Source organism: Quercus lobata, chromosome 1 (genome assembly GCF_001633185.2).
Source record: "Quercus lobata isolate SW786 chromosome 1, ValleyOak3.0 Primary Assembly, whole genome shotgun sequence".
NCBI classification, from domain to species: domain Eukaryota; kingdom Viridiplantae; phylum Streptophyta; class Magnoliopsida; order Fagales; family Fagaceae; genus Quercus; species Quercus lobata.
This window is the reverse complement of record NC_044904.1, coordinates 24,344,727-24,359,966: the sequence shown is the minus strand read 5'-3', so window position 1 is coordinate 24,359,966 and position 15,240 is coordinate 24,344,727. Positions and strand designations below refer to the sequence as shown.

The window sequence follows — 15,240 nt, the reverse complement described above, 5'->3', positions numbered from 1 at the left end:
AAACTAAAACAACAATCAGTTTTTAGAATAATGTTATAATTTTTACAAATTTTATTACATCATCTTTCAACATGTTAGGGGTGTTTAGTATATGTGTTTGAAAACATGTGTTTTGTTATTTGAAAACATATGTGAAAATACGCATGGGTAAAAAAATGTGAAAATACGTGTAATGTTATTTAAAAACTAAAAACATGTGTTTAAACATGTTTATCAAACAGCCTCTTAATTTTTTAAACACAAAACAATAGAGTATTTCAACATTTTTTTTTTTGTAAATATATTATCAATGTGATGTGAGTCATGTGACATTAATCACATCAATTTATAAGTCATTTAAAAGAAAAATTGATAATTTCTAAAGTTCTTTTCTTTTATTTAAGGACAAACTTTTGATATACTCCTTAGTTACAACATATTTGATTTTTTACTTAAATTCAAACGCATTATTGTATTAACCAATTAAGAACACAAAATGTTAAATTTTTTAAGGACAATTAAAATTAAATAACCATATATAAGTTTTATGATTTTACTCTTCCCAAGAATACTAGAATTTTATAGGAGGAGTGAAAGATTGAATTAAAATGGTTTATATTATTTCTCCCATAAGGGTAATTAAGTAATGCCCAATTATTGCCTAGTGTTCAAAGTTCAAAGTTCAAAATCATCATAATGAGGGAGAGTTAAAAAAAAACAAAAAAACAAAAAACCTAGATAAAGAGGCCATCCAGAAACTTCACAAAGATCGTGAGCCAGAAGCCTCAAGGAAAATTAATTAGTGGATGATGTCGTTTTCCAATATTGATATTTGAAGCCTGCCCAACATTTAATAATAAATGGTACTGCTGAGATTCCATGTTATATGCAACTGTTGCAGCAGAGATATATATAACATGCTTACTGATATAACAGTGACCTATCACAAATTTGGGGATTGCTTAAATTAAAACCTACCTTAGTTGGACCGTCTCCATCACATTACCGTTCTCTTAATTGGTAATCACATGCGCAGAATATTCAGGTCCCATGTCAATGCGCATGACTTTCACATTTACTTTGTGACCTTCATTTTTTTTTCTCTAATTATAAATGAAATTCACATCTGAGTATTTAGAAAAGTGTCCGCAATTCTGCTTTACAATTATTTAGCAAAAGTAAAAGTATCCACTCCTTGCTTCTAAAATAAAAGGTCATGCATTAAGAAAGCAAAGCCAACTTTGAATTTACTATCATATTTTTTATTCTTCTTCCACAACATTACTTTTTGGTACCATTTTGAGCTTAGACATTATATACAATTTGTTAGAAATACAGGGTTGAAAAATTGAAATTAGTTGATTTAAATAAGTCATTGTATCCCTTGAATGAAGAAAAACATATTAATTAAGCTCGAGCTTGTTTAAAACGAAAAATTACATATAATCCGACTTGATAATGAACATGAACTTGACTTATGCTAAGATTAAACTCATATCTTGAACTTTAAACAAAATTAAACAAACACAATCTTGTAGTTCAGCTTAGTGTCGCAACAGAAACACTGCAAAAACCTATGGCATAGTGGAAATTGATAAACTTCCTCAACAGTTACAATGGTCTACACAAAAATCTTGCACAATTTAAGCTAAATTAAAAAACAAAAACAAAAACAGAGCGATACACTTCCTCAACGGTTATAACGGTCTACGAAAAACTCTTGCACAACTTAAGCTAAATAAATAAAAGAAAAACAGAAACAAAAACAAAGGAAGTGCCACTATAACCGTGCAGTATTTTAAATAGAAATAAACACTGTTTCAACTTTCAACAGAATTTAACACTTAGATACAATGTCTGAACCAAGCATAGCAGTATCATGCCGGATTCAGTCCCTAATACAAAGCAAGAATTGAAACTTGGAGGAATTGTACCCGTAAAACATTATTTCTTAATCAATCAAATGAGTTGTAGATCAACAAGCAAATCATTCACTTTGACAACAACATGATAACATTACATTACAGTTACCCAATCTCCAATGTCTTCAAATAAATATTCACAAGATGACAACAGAGTTCCTTGCCAAATATTGAGTTCTTGGTGAAAGAAGAATAAGGAGATTTCATTCTCAATATTTCCATTCTTTTACCTGAAGGGAGATGAGAGAACCATGGATTAACAGCTTGCTTTTAGATGCTGGGGGGTTTTCATCTGCCATCATCCCATGGCATACTTCTGTGTCCAGCTGCGAGCAGTGGCTTCATACTTGGCCCTGTCAGTCTTGTACATGTGAGCAATTTCAGGGACAAGTGGATCATCAGGGTTGGGATCCGTCAAAAGGGAGCATATGGACAGCAGCACCTAAATACAGGAAGTATGAAAGACTCAATGAAAAAATATTTTATTAATGACTGAAACTCAGAAGTATAAATCAAAAGTTTATACAATACTGCAAGCGGATTTAAAAATGCATAAATGTTGAAGTTATGATAATTCAAGTATAAATGGCCCATCACTAGACCTATAATCTTTCAGGTCAAACTCTAGATGGTTCATAATTCAAGTAACAATGGCTCATTACTAGAGTTCACCCGGCCCACCCCCCCGGCCCAACCAAAAATAATTGTTGCTTTATTTTTTTTGGTGGGGGAGGGGGAGGGGGGCACGGTGTGGTGTGGATTTCATTGAAGGCTTATGGGGGAATGTTAGGGAGATAACGCATTGGGAAGACTCCAATTGAGGCCTTTACATAACATATTGAGGCAACAATTAATCCAAAAACTAAAACCGAAGAGTTTAGGCCCAATTATGCTCCATTTATTCCCCAAATTATTTAATTTCTCTTCCATGTGGGACTTCCACTCAAACATATACACCCACACTCCCCCTCATGTGTGAGTCATCGCTTCTCTATGAGCTTCAAGATCTCTTTATAGGCCACAAACTCCTCAGCTTTTTACATAACCAGGTTTTTAATAAATGAAATAAAGACAGGAGAAAAAAAAGGGGGGGGGGGTTGTTAGCTTATATAACTTTGTACAATCTCCATGGAAACAAGTACCAACTTTGAGCGGCAGTCCATGAGAAGAAAGCAACTCTAGGAGGGATCTTTGAGCGCCACACAGGTTTCCAAGGAAAAAGAGTGTCAGGGGTCGAGAAGAGGGATAAGTAGTATTCACTAACCTTAAAACCCTTATTCTTTGTCGACTTCCAACAAATTTTGTCATGCCCCTCACCAGTAAGAGGTATAGAATAAGGTCCCAAAAAGAATCTAAATGTTCCAACTCCCAATCTTGGGGCTCTCTATAGAATTGAAGATCCCAGTGAAGCCTCTGATTAGGAAAAGACATCTCTAATACCACTTGTTACGAAGATAACACTTAAGGGTGATTCCAATTGAAGACTTAATACAACATATTGGGATACCGCTTAACCCAAAAGGTTAAACCTACGAGTTTGGACTCAATTATGTTATATTAGTATCTCAAGTTTTTTACTTTTTCTTCATATGGACTTCATCACACATGTATACTCAACATGCAACTAAATAAATGAAAGTTTGACATTCTAACTTAAGGGTACTAATTTGTCATTTAGTAATTCTAGCACCTTCCAATGGCATGGCCAATTCTTTTCACAAATGTCCCTTCAAATTTCTTTTTTCATGTGAGAAGTGAGAGGGAAAAAAGGCCTTTGATAAAACCCAGATGTGTGACCCTATACGCAAGAACATGCATCGAGTGGTCCACCATTTGAGCTACCCATGTGGTTTGAGGAACCACCAAACTCTTCGAAATTCAATTTCCTGATCTTCAACCATCAATAAGGAGATGGTCTGCATTTTGACTCACAATTAACAAGACTGCTTAAGCCTCAGCAAACACAAGCTTGTCAGTAGTTTGAGGAGCTTTATTAGAATCATCTAGATATTCAATTCCCATACCAACATAACAAGAACATTCATATACTGAGAAAAGGCACAGCTTCATTCAAGCAAACAGACACAAGCTCAAATCCGAACCCAACCTAGTTAATAATGTGACCATCAATTCACTAATGTACTAAAAAACAGTACTTACATATTAAAATAATTACTAAAAAACAGCAGCCTTTTTTTTTATGACCAAAAAAAAAAAAAAAAAAATTAGACAGCAGCCTTGTAAACATGTGAAACAATTGACGACATGGAAAAAAAAATGCCTTTCATTATCATAACTTTATTACAAGGTGTGAATAGTAATTATTCCAACAGATATTTGTTTAATTTCCAATATTGATGTGGTAATCTGGAAGCATAATGCAACATGAATCTAGTAGCCGTGAAATTGATCAAAATTAAAAAGTGTATTGCAAAATGATATCAAGTTGTTATTCCATCAAACACCTTATAATCATGCATAACAGCATAAAATCAGACCAATTATGAGGTAATGAAAATATAAACTATAAAAAGAGGGAAACAGTTCAAAGAAACCTTTGAAATGGTTAGTGCTGGGCTCCACTGTTCTTTAAGAATATCCAGACATATGCTTCCATTGCTATTAATGTTTGGGTGGAATACCTTAGTCCTGAATGCAACCTGAAGTAAATAACAAGGTTAGTATTCTCAATTTCTATTATACCAAACACAAGATAACCACAAAAAAATTCAAGACAAGGCAATATTAAACTACCACCAAGGCAGCACCACTTAATAATAAAAATAGGCTACTATAATTGAAGTGTCAACCATTAGAATATAAGCTTCACGTAAAATTTGCATACAAATTCAATAACAAGTTTTGTTTAGAGAAGCATCACAATATGCACTTCACATCAACAAATCTCCATGTCACTTTGTAGAATTTATGAAATACAGACCCTAAGGGCACATTTGGTACACTGTAGTGCTGATTACAATATAATAGGAATAAGTATTACAAGGAATGAAGAAAGTTGTGATGGAATAATTATTCCTATTCATCAGTTTAGTGATAACACATATTAAGGTGGTGGAATGGCACCATATTTTGGTCAATTTCATAAAATACCCTTTTTAAAGAGACCATACGTGTACACTTTTTGTGATAATTGTTTAGCATTCCATTATGCATAATTTTTTTTTTTTTTTGATAAATAATAAAGATATATATTGAAGAAAACTACCTTATGCAGAAAAACATAAGGCAGAGAGAAAAATACAAAGGGAAAAGAAAGAGAAAAAAGAAAAAGAAAGGAAAAGATACTAAATACACAGGAGAGAGCTAAGGAACATAGGGAGAGAATCACTAAAGGTGATTCCCCAAGCCCTAAACCAGTCAAACAGAGAGCCACTGAAAAAAGCCAAAAGCTGGTCATCCGAACTCTCCATATCCTCAAATGTCCTCCTATTTCGCTCCCTCCAAAGACACCACATCAAGCATAAAGGAGCTAAATTCCAAATGCTAGACAAATGCTTTCCAAGCCAATTCCACCAACCAAATAGAGTATCCGCAACCAATCTTGGCAAGACCCAAGAAAACCCAAAAGATCTAAATACCAAACTCCATTACTACAGCACATGATACACCGGTCGACAAAATCCATCCCTCTACCCCCCAATTTATCACCTGTAAGGATCCCATCCCATACAGCAGTTCACACAAAGAAGGAAACACGCCGCAGAGCCTTAACCTTCCAAACAACTTTCCAAGGAAAAATGATGGGCAAGAGGCTTCTCAACTTATTGTAAAACAATCGAACATCAAAATCCCCATTCTTTGTCAACTTCCATCGCATACGATCTCTGTTCTCAATAGGAGGTAGATTTGAGCCCAAGGTACGGAGAAAATCATCCACACCACCCATTTCCCAATCATTTGGTCTCTGAGTAAAATGAACATCCTAGCTTCTCTGTTCCTCTATCCCCAACCGTTCGAGAGAAGAGGCCACCGATGCCTCTTTATTGGATGCAATCCCACACACACTCGGAAAAGTTGATTTGAGTGGAGAATCCCCACACCATTGATCTATCCAAAGCTTCACTCTATCTCCCACCCCTACCTCAAAGCGAATATTCTTGCTAAAATCCTCCCATCCCATGCGGATACTTCTCCACAAGCCACTCCCATGTACCCCTCTACCTAGCTTGGAAGTCCATCCCCTCCATTCTTCCCCAAACTTGAGGGCTACAACCCTTCTCCAAAGCCTTGTCTCCTCAATCCCAAATCGCCATAACCACTTCCCTAGTAAGGCTTTATTAGTAGCAGTTAATTTTCTTACTCCTAACCCACCGTTTTTCAAAGGTGCACACACCTTGTCCCATCCCACCAAATGTGTCTTGGAGTCCCCCCACAAGAAATCCCTTTGCAGCATCTCAATTTTATTGGCCACATGCGTAGGAATGGTAAAAAGGGATAAATAATAAGTGGGAAGACTAGATAACGTGCTTTTAAGCAACGTTAGTCTTCCTCCTTTGGACAAATACAACTTCTTCCAACTGGCCAACTTACGCTCAGTTTTTTCCAAGATAGGATTCCAAATAGTAGGAGACTTGTGAGACGCTGCCAATGGCATACCAAGATAGGTCATAGGCAAAGACCCGATCTGGCATCCCAAAATCTCAACTAGGATATGGACATTAGGAACCTCCCCAATGGGAACCATCTCACTCTTCAGCGCTTTAACGTTTAAATCTGTCACTGCCTGGAAACAAAGAAGAAGCATCCGAACATGTAGAATCTGCTCCTCATCTGCATCGCAAAACGGAATTGTGTCATCCGCAAACAAAAGATGCAAGACACATACCCCTCCATCTCGTCTACCATCAGCCCTAAAGCCTCGAAGCAAACCAGCCCCTTCAGCTCTTTTCATCATCTTGCTGAGGACCTCCATCATAACCAGAAACAACATGGGGGATAGCAGGTCCCCTTGTCTCAGTCCCCTCGAACTTCCAAAAAAATCAGCTGGAGACCCATTAAACAAGACAGAGAATTGGACAGTAGATAAGCCCTGTGCGGATCCACCTACACCACCTCACCCCAAATCCCATTCTCCTCAACAAATCAAGAAAAGCCTCCCAATACACATGATCATAGGCTTCCTCAATATCTAATTTACAAATAACCCCCAAAATCTTACTCTTCACCCTACTATTAACACACTCATTAGCAATGAGAACTGAATCAAGAATCTGTCTACCACCCACAAAACTATTCTGAGACTCAGATATCAGTTGATCCAAAACCTCTTTCAAGCGGTTTGCCAAGACCTTAGCCAAAATCTTGTAAACACTCCCCACCAAACCAATAGGTCTAAAATCTCAAATATTAGAGGCACCATTCTTCTTAGGGATTAAGGCTATGAAAGTTGTATTAAGAGATTTTTCAAACTTACTGTGTTGATAAAACTCTTCAAACACAGCTAAGACATCTCTTTCCACAACTCCCCAATAATGGTGAAAGAAAGCCAAAGAGAATTCATCAAGACCTGGAGTTTTATCTCCTTCCAACTCTTTGACAACTTGAAGAACCTCCTCCTGTTCAAACCTCCGTTCAAGCCAGTCCCTCTCCAACCCCTCAATTTGATCAAACTCCAAACCTTCCACAAAAGGCCTCCACTCCTCTGTCTCCTTGTACAAATTTTTATAAAACTGTACAGCTTGGTCTACCATCTCGGATTCGTCCTCATAGGTAACCTCATTCACCTCCAACATACTAATATGATTATACCTTCTCCGAGAATTGGCCACCTTGTGGAAGAATTTGGTATTGTTATCTCCTTCCTTAATGCAAAGCATCCTCGATTTCTGTCTCCATGAGACTTCTTCCAATGAGAGAAGGTTCTGTATTTGAGATCTCAACACAGCCCTCTAACTCCACTTCAGAAAGGCCAAGCTCCCCTTCCTTAACATCCAATAATTTCAAAGCCTCCAACAATTCTTTTTTCTAACGCTCTACATTTCCAAACTCACTCCGGTTCCATTGAATAATATCTTCCTTCAATGCCTTCAACTTCTTGGCAAGAACAAAACTGGGAGTACTTGAGAAAGAATATCAATTCCACCAAGAATGAACCCTATCTTTGAACCCATCCGTCTTTAGCCACATGTTCTCGAACTTAAAAGGACTTTTCCCCCCTTAAAATCCCTCCTACCTCCACTAATATGGGGAAGTGGTTTGAAATGGGACGAGGTAAAACTCGTTGGATCACATTCAGAAAGTGATCCTCCCAATCATTAGAAACCAGAACCCTGTCTATCCTAGACATCGAAGGCTGATCCGAACCACTCGACCATGTGTAACTCCCTCCTTCCAATGGCAAATCTATCAAGCTAAGCTCCTCAATGAACTAAGAAAATTCTCCATAGCCAAGGTAAGACATAATCCCCCCAACCGTTCACTTGGGAATTGAACAATGTTGAAATCCCCTATGTAGCACCATGGAACTTCCCAAAGTTGCTAAATTCCAATCAGCTCATCCCACATCTGCCCCCTCAAGTTATTATCATTCGGGCCATAAACCCTAGAGCATGCCCAAATAAAATCATCCCCCAAACCCTACCACCGAACTGAGATAGAAAATTGACCCACCATTACCTCCAACTTTTCTAAAGCCCTCCTATCCCACATCATCAAAACCCCACTAGCTGTCTGAACCGCATCCAAAGCTACCCAATCTACATAGGGACAACTCCATAAGCTGCAAATCAACTGTATATCCATGCTTGCAAGCTTGGTTTCTTGAAGGCAAACTACATCACAGTTCCATTCCCGTAATAAATTTCTAACTACCAAACGTTTCCGCAAATCATTCAAACCTCGAACATTCCATGACACCATTCTCAACTTCATTGAAACTGTAGACTCCCTACTACAACCTCAGTCAAAAAATCAAAGTAAAGGAAACTATCTCCCATCATAATTAACCGAGGAAATCAAATTCCTCATCTCCCTCTTCCCTTTGACCTTAGAGACAGCTTTTCAGTATGTAGCATCTTTCCTGTGCACCAACTTGGCTGCCTCAATCTCCGTCTCAAGTCTTTGTAATAGCATAATACACCTCTTCTCATGTTGACCCAAAGAAAGCCCCATCATCTTACTGAAACCAGGGAGTCTATGTTGCACCCAATTAGAAACATTCAAAGAGTTATCAAACCTCCTCACCTCAGCAATACTATTCAACTCCAGAGGATTAATAGACATCAAGGGGGAAGAACTGTCCACATCACCCAAGACCTCAACAACATAAGCTATTTTGACCTCAGTCAATGCCAACACCGACTGGTTAGCCTGATGGGAGGTGTCTGTCCCCTGAATATCACTTGCACCCTCAACCTGACCACCTACATCTCCACCTAGAACACCCCTTACCTCAATCCCAACTCTTGGTGGACTCAGAGCATAATTGGATAACACAAGGCCATTTAATGCCCTGTCAACCTCTGTTTCTGCCTTACCCAGAGCGAACGGAGGCTCATCAGTGCAATGCCCAATAGAATTAAGACATTCAACCATTGCCGAAGTCTCCGCAGGGCAACCCATATGCTCAGTTGGAAGATCAGATTCCAAATCTAACCTCATGGTGTGGAATAGACCAAAATCGGCCCTACCCAGAGTCGCCGGTGGGTCCCTGCCATGAAACCCATCAGAAAAAGGGTCACAGTGCACCTCCGATGCCTTCATCGGACAACCGTTCTTCTCTGTTTGACCCGCCGAGACCATCACCGTCATCGAGGCTTGAAGTCGCGCTGTACCAGCCTTTTCCGATGGTGCCAGTGACTTCTTAGCGAGATCTACGACGGCACTTGTGGTTTGAGCACCCGAAGTTACTTAAAGAGCTTTGAACATCCCCGATACTTGATCTACCGAGTTTAAAAGACTTGGACCACCCAGGGATGGGCTTTGACCCCTTTCCATCGTAATTGGGCTGGTGGGCTCTAGGTAAGGGAGCACCGGATGACCCACATGGGTACCCTCCTGGGCTGTGCCCACCACAGAAAAATTGTAAACTGGTGACCCACTAGACACATGCTCCCTTTGCTCCCTCTATGACCTTTTGAGACCCAAATAGAACTCCTCAATCCCCCTTTATTCCACGTTACACTCCTTTTTCCCTCCTTATTCACTTCTACAGTCAACCTTTTTGCTACCCAATCAGAATTCCCCAGTTCACGATATTTGCTATTACCGTGTTCAAACCCATTTGATTTGAAAAGCAACGAAGATCTTCTATTATTTCCTTCCAGAATTGTCTTTCCAAAGTTAAACTCCTCAGTACTGCGCCGAGAACCCCCAACTCTACCTCCTAGAGTCATCGAACCCGGTAAGCTCATCGGCACTTTGCTCAACATTCTTTGTTTAATAACTGGGTTTTGCTTCTTTGACTAGTTTCTACTCCTGACCTACACCTGATGCCCACGCACTGTATCAGCAAAAGATTTAAAGGGTTGAACCCCTGAGTTATCCTTACGAAGCTAAGCCACAAATTTCTACCACCATTCACATAGTTTTCAAGTTCCAATAACTTCCTTAACTCTAACCCAAAAACCCTCCATCCATTCTTTGCTCTGCCTACTGGAGTAATAATGGACCTCCCAGACCCACCAACTTTAAATTTAGTCAACAATAGGAACAAGCCAAAAGAATTGGAGCATCGTTGGAGGGTGTAAGCTAAATCACCTTCCCTAAAAGAATAAAAATACTTAGGACTGATCCCAATGACAATCTGTTCTAAACTCTTCATCAGCCATTGTGCCACATTCTTACCCATGAAGACCGACTTCATGAAGAACCTACTCCGCTCAAAAATCCTTAAAGAAAAATACTGTCCTCCTTCCTCTACCACCAGTTGAAAAAGTTTGGATTCTATAAAAAAACTACGAACACCACCCATAATGTTCTTGAGAGAGGTATCAGCTAAATATTTTCCTTAGACATGCCTCAAATATCAATTTAGAGGAAAGTTTTGTTTATACATCCATCATAGCTATGTATAAATTCAATATATGTATATAATGTTATTGTTGAATGCCCAAAATTAATATCTCCATGGTGAGAATCAAAGTTGAAAAGGTAAACAACAAAGCTATAGAAGCAAACTTATCACCAAAGAATGACTCTTCTGAAATAGTACTTACAGAATTACAGCAAAGTAAACCAGATAGAAAAGAGAACGAAAAGGGAGGACAGAGAGAGAGTACATGAAGAGCAGAGAGAGAAACAATGAGGAGAGGGAGTGAATGGGAAGAGCATTGCGTCAGTACTTTTGGGAATTTTGGGGTTTTTATTTTTTATGGTCATTACTAGGTAAAAGAATAGCAATTACGACCTATTTGGTAAGGAATAGTCATTCCGCATTTTATAGAATAAGTATTCCAAATGAAAAGCCATTACTTGTAACAAAAACACAACCAAACAACCGAACGGTTACACCTATGGAATAGCTATTGCATTATGATGTCTATTACAGTGTACCAGACAGTGTTGGTAAAAGCGAGGAGAGCACTTAAGCGCAAAGGTCTCTCGGAGCCTAGGCGCATAGCGCAAAGCACAAGCGCGCGCTTGATTGAAGTGAAGCGCACATTTTTTAAAAATAATTTAAAATTTTAAAAATTATTATTAATGAGAAATGCAACAATCAAATGATCAAATTATCATATAAATTGATATAAAACTTTTTATATAATTCATATAACATTTAGATATGCCCTACTTTTGCAATTTTAACACAAAAATTGCAAGTCAAGTCATTTTATTTTTTTGGATAAGCTAGATATCAGTACTTCCATGTAATATCCTTTATTAAATCTCCTATATCTATAATGCCCTACTAATTAGTAATATTAGTTAAAAATTTAATCACTTAATGACTATAACTCTGGAAGAATTAGTTTGCAATGTTCAAAATCAACCACTAAAGTAACAAAACAATTACCACATATATTATATCATACGTTTGTTTTTTTTTTTTTTCATGAATGAGCTAAGAATATGAGGACATTGCAACATGGTAATTGGTACCAAGGAGCTAGGGGGGTTACTGCTTCAAGGAAAAAAAATAAAAATAGAGAAAAATCTAGGAGGTTGTGGGTTGGGTTTTAGGACAAGTTATACTCAAAATATTTTTTTTTGATAAGTAATTTACACTAAAAATATACAAAATCAACGGTTTATATCAATCATGTCAAGATCCTATAGCTTTAATTCAGTTTTGGTTTTTTTTTTTTTTTTTTTTGAAAAATATAAAAAAAGCTCCAAAATGCGCGCTTCGAGCTTTTTGAAAAAGAGCGCCTAAAGCGTGCTTCTTTGAATGAGCTTAGCTTTTGAGGCAAAATGCGCTAGAGCCTTGGGGCTTCGAGCTTAAGCTCGCTTTTAACAACACTGGTACCAAACGTACCCTAATCGCAACAATCATGCAAAACCCCAATCGTTAACTTTGATGTGAAGACTTGAATATCTTACGCTTACTTCTTTCAAAAAAGCTAACAATATAAGTTTAAAAAACACCATATATTTCTTACGCTTAAGATTTCTAATTCTTTCAATTTGTCTTACAAATAGACAGTGCTTATGTACCTTTAGATAGACATGTATCAAATACACAAGTGGAAACATGATTTGACCACTAAGCACAAGACGGAAGATGTGTTTAACGAGGAAAACTAATGACCAATATATACTGCTCAAACATTAACAAAAGTTTAATTATCTTCAAACTTTATGCTTATTGAAATTGCTTATGATTAGTAAGATACCCAAATTTTGTTTTTAAAATAATGATTAAGTTCAGCAGCTAAATAGCAATTTTCAAAACCACAGATTTTCAAGAGGAAGTAATAGCAGATCTTTGATAAAACACCATGTAAATGAGAACCCAAAAAAAAAAGATGCACAAAATTTTGAGGAACAAGGCTACAAAGCGTATAAACATGATAGGTAAGTCTCGGATGATACGGACGTGTTACAAGATCGACACAACCTCTAATGGGGAGCATCCCTATAATAGATATGCATTAAAAGACAAGGACTCATACATTATACTTGCTAACAAATCAAATATAAAACTGATATTTTGTGATCTGTTTTGTGGATTTATAATGTGTTAAGAAGCATCCTCTTTATTGTTTTACAAATATAATAGCACCTTAAGTGGAACTCAGCTTCTCTCATATTTATTAGTTTCCACTTTCCACCCAGAGTATCATGTCATTAACAACATTCCACTGAACACAGATCTTTCATGTTATTCTTCAAGTCAGAAAACTATGTCATCTGTCTCTCCCTTCTAACAATCCCCTTTCCCTCTCTTGGTTAGGGCATTTGGTTCAACCTTTTGATCCCCATTTTCTGGACCCTGAATCTAGTGTTGATGCTTATCACCAGTCAGCAAGAGATTTCTACAGCAGTTCTCCATTTACTCTCTCCCATTAATGTTCCACCACATATGGATACATTGTATATATGGTAAAAATGCCACTAATTTCCCAAGCACTAATGTCAGGTTAGATTTCATTTACCCCCAATAATCCTAACTCTGTTGCACCTGAAGAAACATGAATCAAAATAATACTCATAAACCACTATGGTGAATACCAAATTTTGATCAAACCCAAAAATTCTACAACATCCCAAACTACATTTGATAAGGATTTAGATTATTCACTTTCCCATCATCTTCATGCTATAAACTTCAATGGTACTGATCTATGAACCCAGCAAAACTAATACACAGCTACAAGATAATAATTTCCACCGACAACAACATACAAAAGAATCGAATCTCTCAAGTGAAATGAACCTCGAGGTTCAGTTTCACTGCAGGAAGCCAATTTATTATGTACCAAAGCTTCTAAACAACAACAACTTTAAGTAATTATTCAATGTTAAGGGAACATAATTGTACTCCAATAACCACTCAATACGCATTAAATTTCAAAGCTAGCCACGACCCCTATTTCCGTATATTGCAAGCAATTGAAAATAGTACCGTACAAAGAGGACGACCCCTATTGCCGTATACTGCAAGCAATTGAAAATAGTACTGTACAAAGAAGACCATTAAATGCAATAAACAAGGACGAATAAATAATAATGATAAAAAAAACTACCTTTGGAGGCTTGAATGGATAATCAGGAGGAAAATGAATAGAAACTAGAAATACACCTCCAGCATAAGGACTATCAGCAGGTCCCATGATGGTGGCTTGCCAATGGAACATGTCCTCAGCCACAGGTCCTACAGTACAGTAACACACAAATACACAGCACCCTCTTTCAGTTTACTAATCATATCAAAATTCAAGCATATGGGTCACACATATTATGAGCTAAGATACTTCAAAACCAACAAATCAAAAGTTACCAGCGCTGCAAGAGGTAGGTGGGTCTTTCTGTAAATCCTTGAGCTCCTTCAAGATCCGTTTCGAAGCCATAACTTTTTTGTTTTTCTAAGACTCAGAAACAAACCTTGAAACCAACAACAAACAAAACAATCAGATAGAGTTTTCATGAAAACAAAAACAAAAACAGTAACAGATATTCAGAGAAAATTCAGTAAAGTTTTGATTTTTGATGATCGAAACAAACACCCAGTTAGATCTGCTTACCTGAAAGGGAACCACAACAAGGAAATGGAATCAAGATTCAGAAGGGTGCGATTGTGATTTTTTACTATTACTATTATAGAGTCACGGAAAGAGAGAGAGAGAGAGAGAGAGAGAGAGAGAAAAAGAGGTGAGTCTAGAAATTTCTGTCTTTTAAAAATGTAGTAAAGCATTTAGCGTGGAATCAACGTCCTTGTTTTTTCCAAATTTTTTATTACTCAACAAAGAGAGATAAGGGAAAATTCTTTCTTTGTCGGAACAATGATTTTTATCTGATTTTGGTTCCTTTTTGTTTTGTGTTTTTTTGCAATATCGTCCTTGTCATTTTTTGCTTTTTTTCTTAATGCCCCACCTTATCTCTTTCCCTTTCATTTATGTCCGTGCATGTGGTATCATATCATATATTCGTATGGGGTCCATGTTCATTTATATTCTTTGCTGCTTGACTGCTTCTTCTTCTTCCATTATTAGCCACTAATCAATTAAGAATTAATAACTTACCATAATAGATGGTTGTTCTTTGGTCATTAAACATCAATTAATAAAAGACTAAGTAGAATTACTTTTTATCATAGTTTAATAAGATAGCCATCCATAATATTTTTCATCATATTTTGCATGTTAGATTTGGTCATAAAAAGACTAGGCAGCATTACTTTTTATCATAGTTTAATAAGATAGCCATCCATAACAGTTTT

The 15,240-nt window shown here is 37.1% G+C and overlaps 1 protein-coding gene across 1 annotated transcript; it reads right to left on the bottom strand.

Moving 5' to 3' along the window:
- Positions 1-1,754: 1,754 nt before the first annotated feature.
- LOC115984398 (ubiquitin-conjugating enzyme E2-17 kDa-like) lies at positions 1,755-14,789 on the bottom strand. Its single transcript, XM_031107434.1, has 5 exons — positions 14,546-14,789; positions 14,302-14,405; positions 14,048-14,175; positions 4,457-4,561; positions 1,755-2,343 (listed from the first exon to the last, which is right to left on the bottom strand). The coding sequence occupies exons 2-5, from the start codon at positions 14,369-14,371 to the stop codon at positions 2,200-2,202; spliced, it is 447 nt and encodes a 148-aa protein (XP_030963294.1). The 5' UTR covers positions 14,372-14,405; positions 14,546-14,789; the 3' UTR covers positions 1,755-2,199.
- Positions 14,790-15,240: the final 451 nt, after the last annotated feature.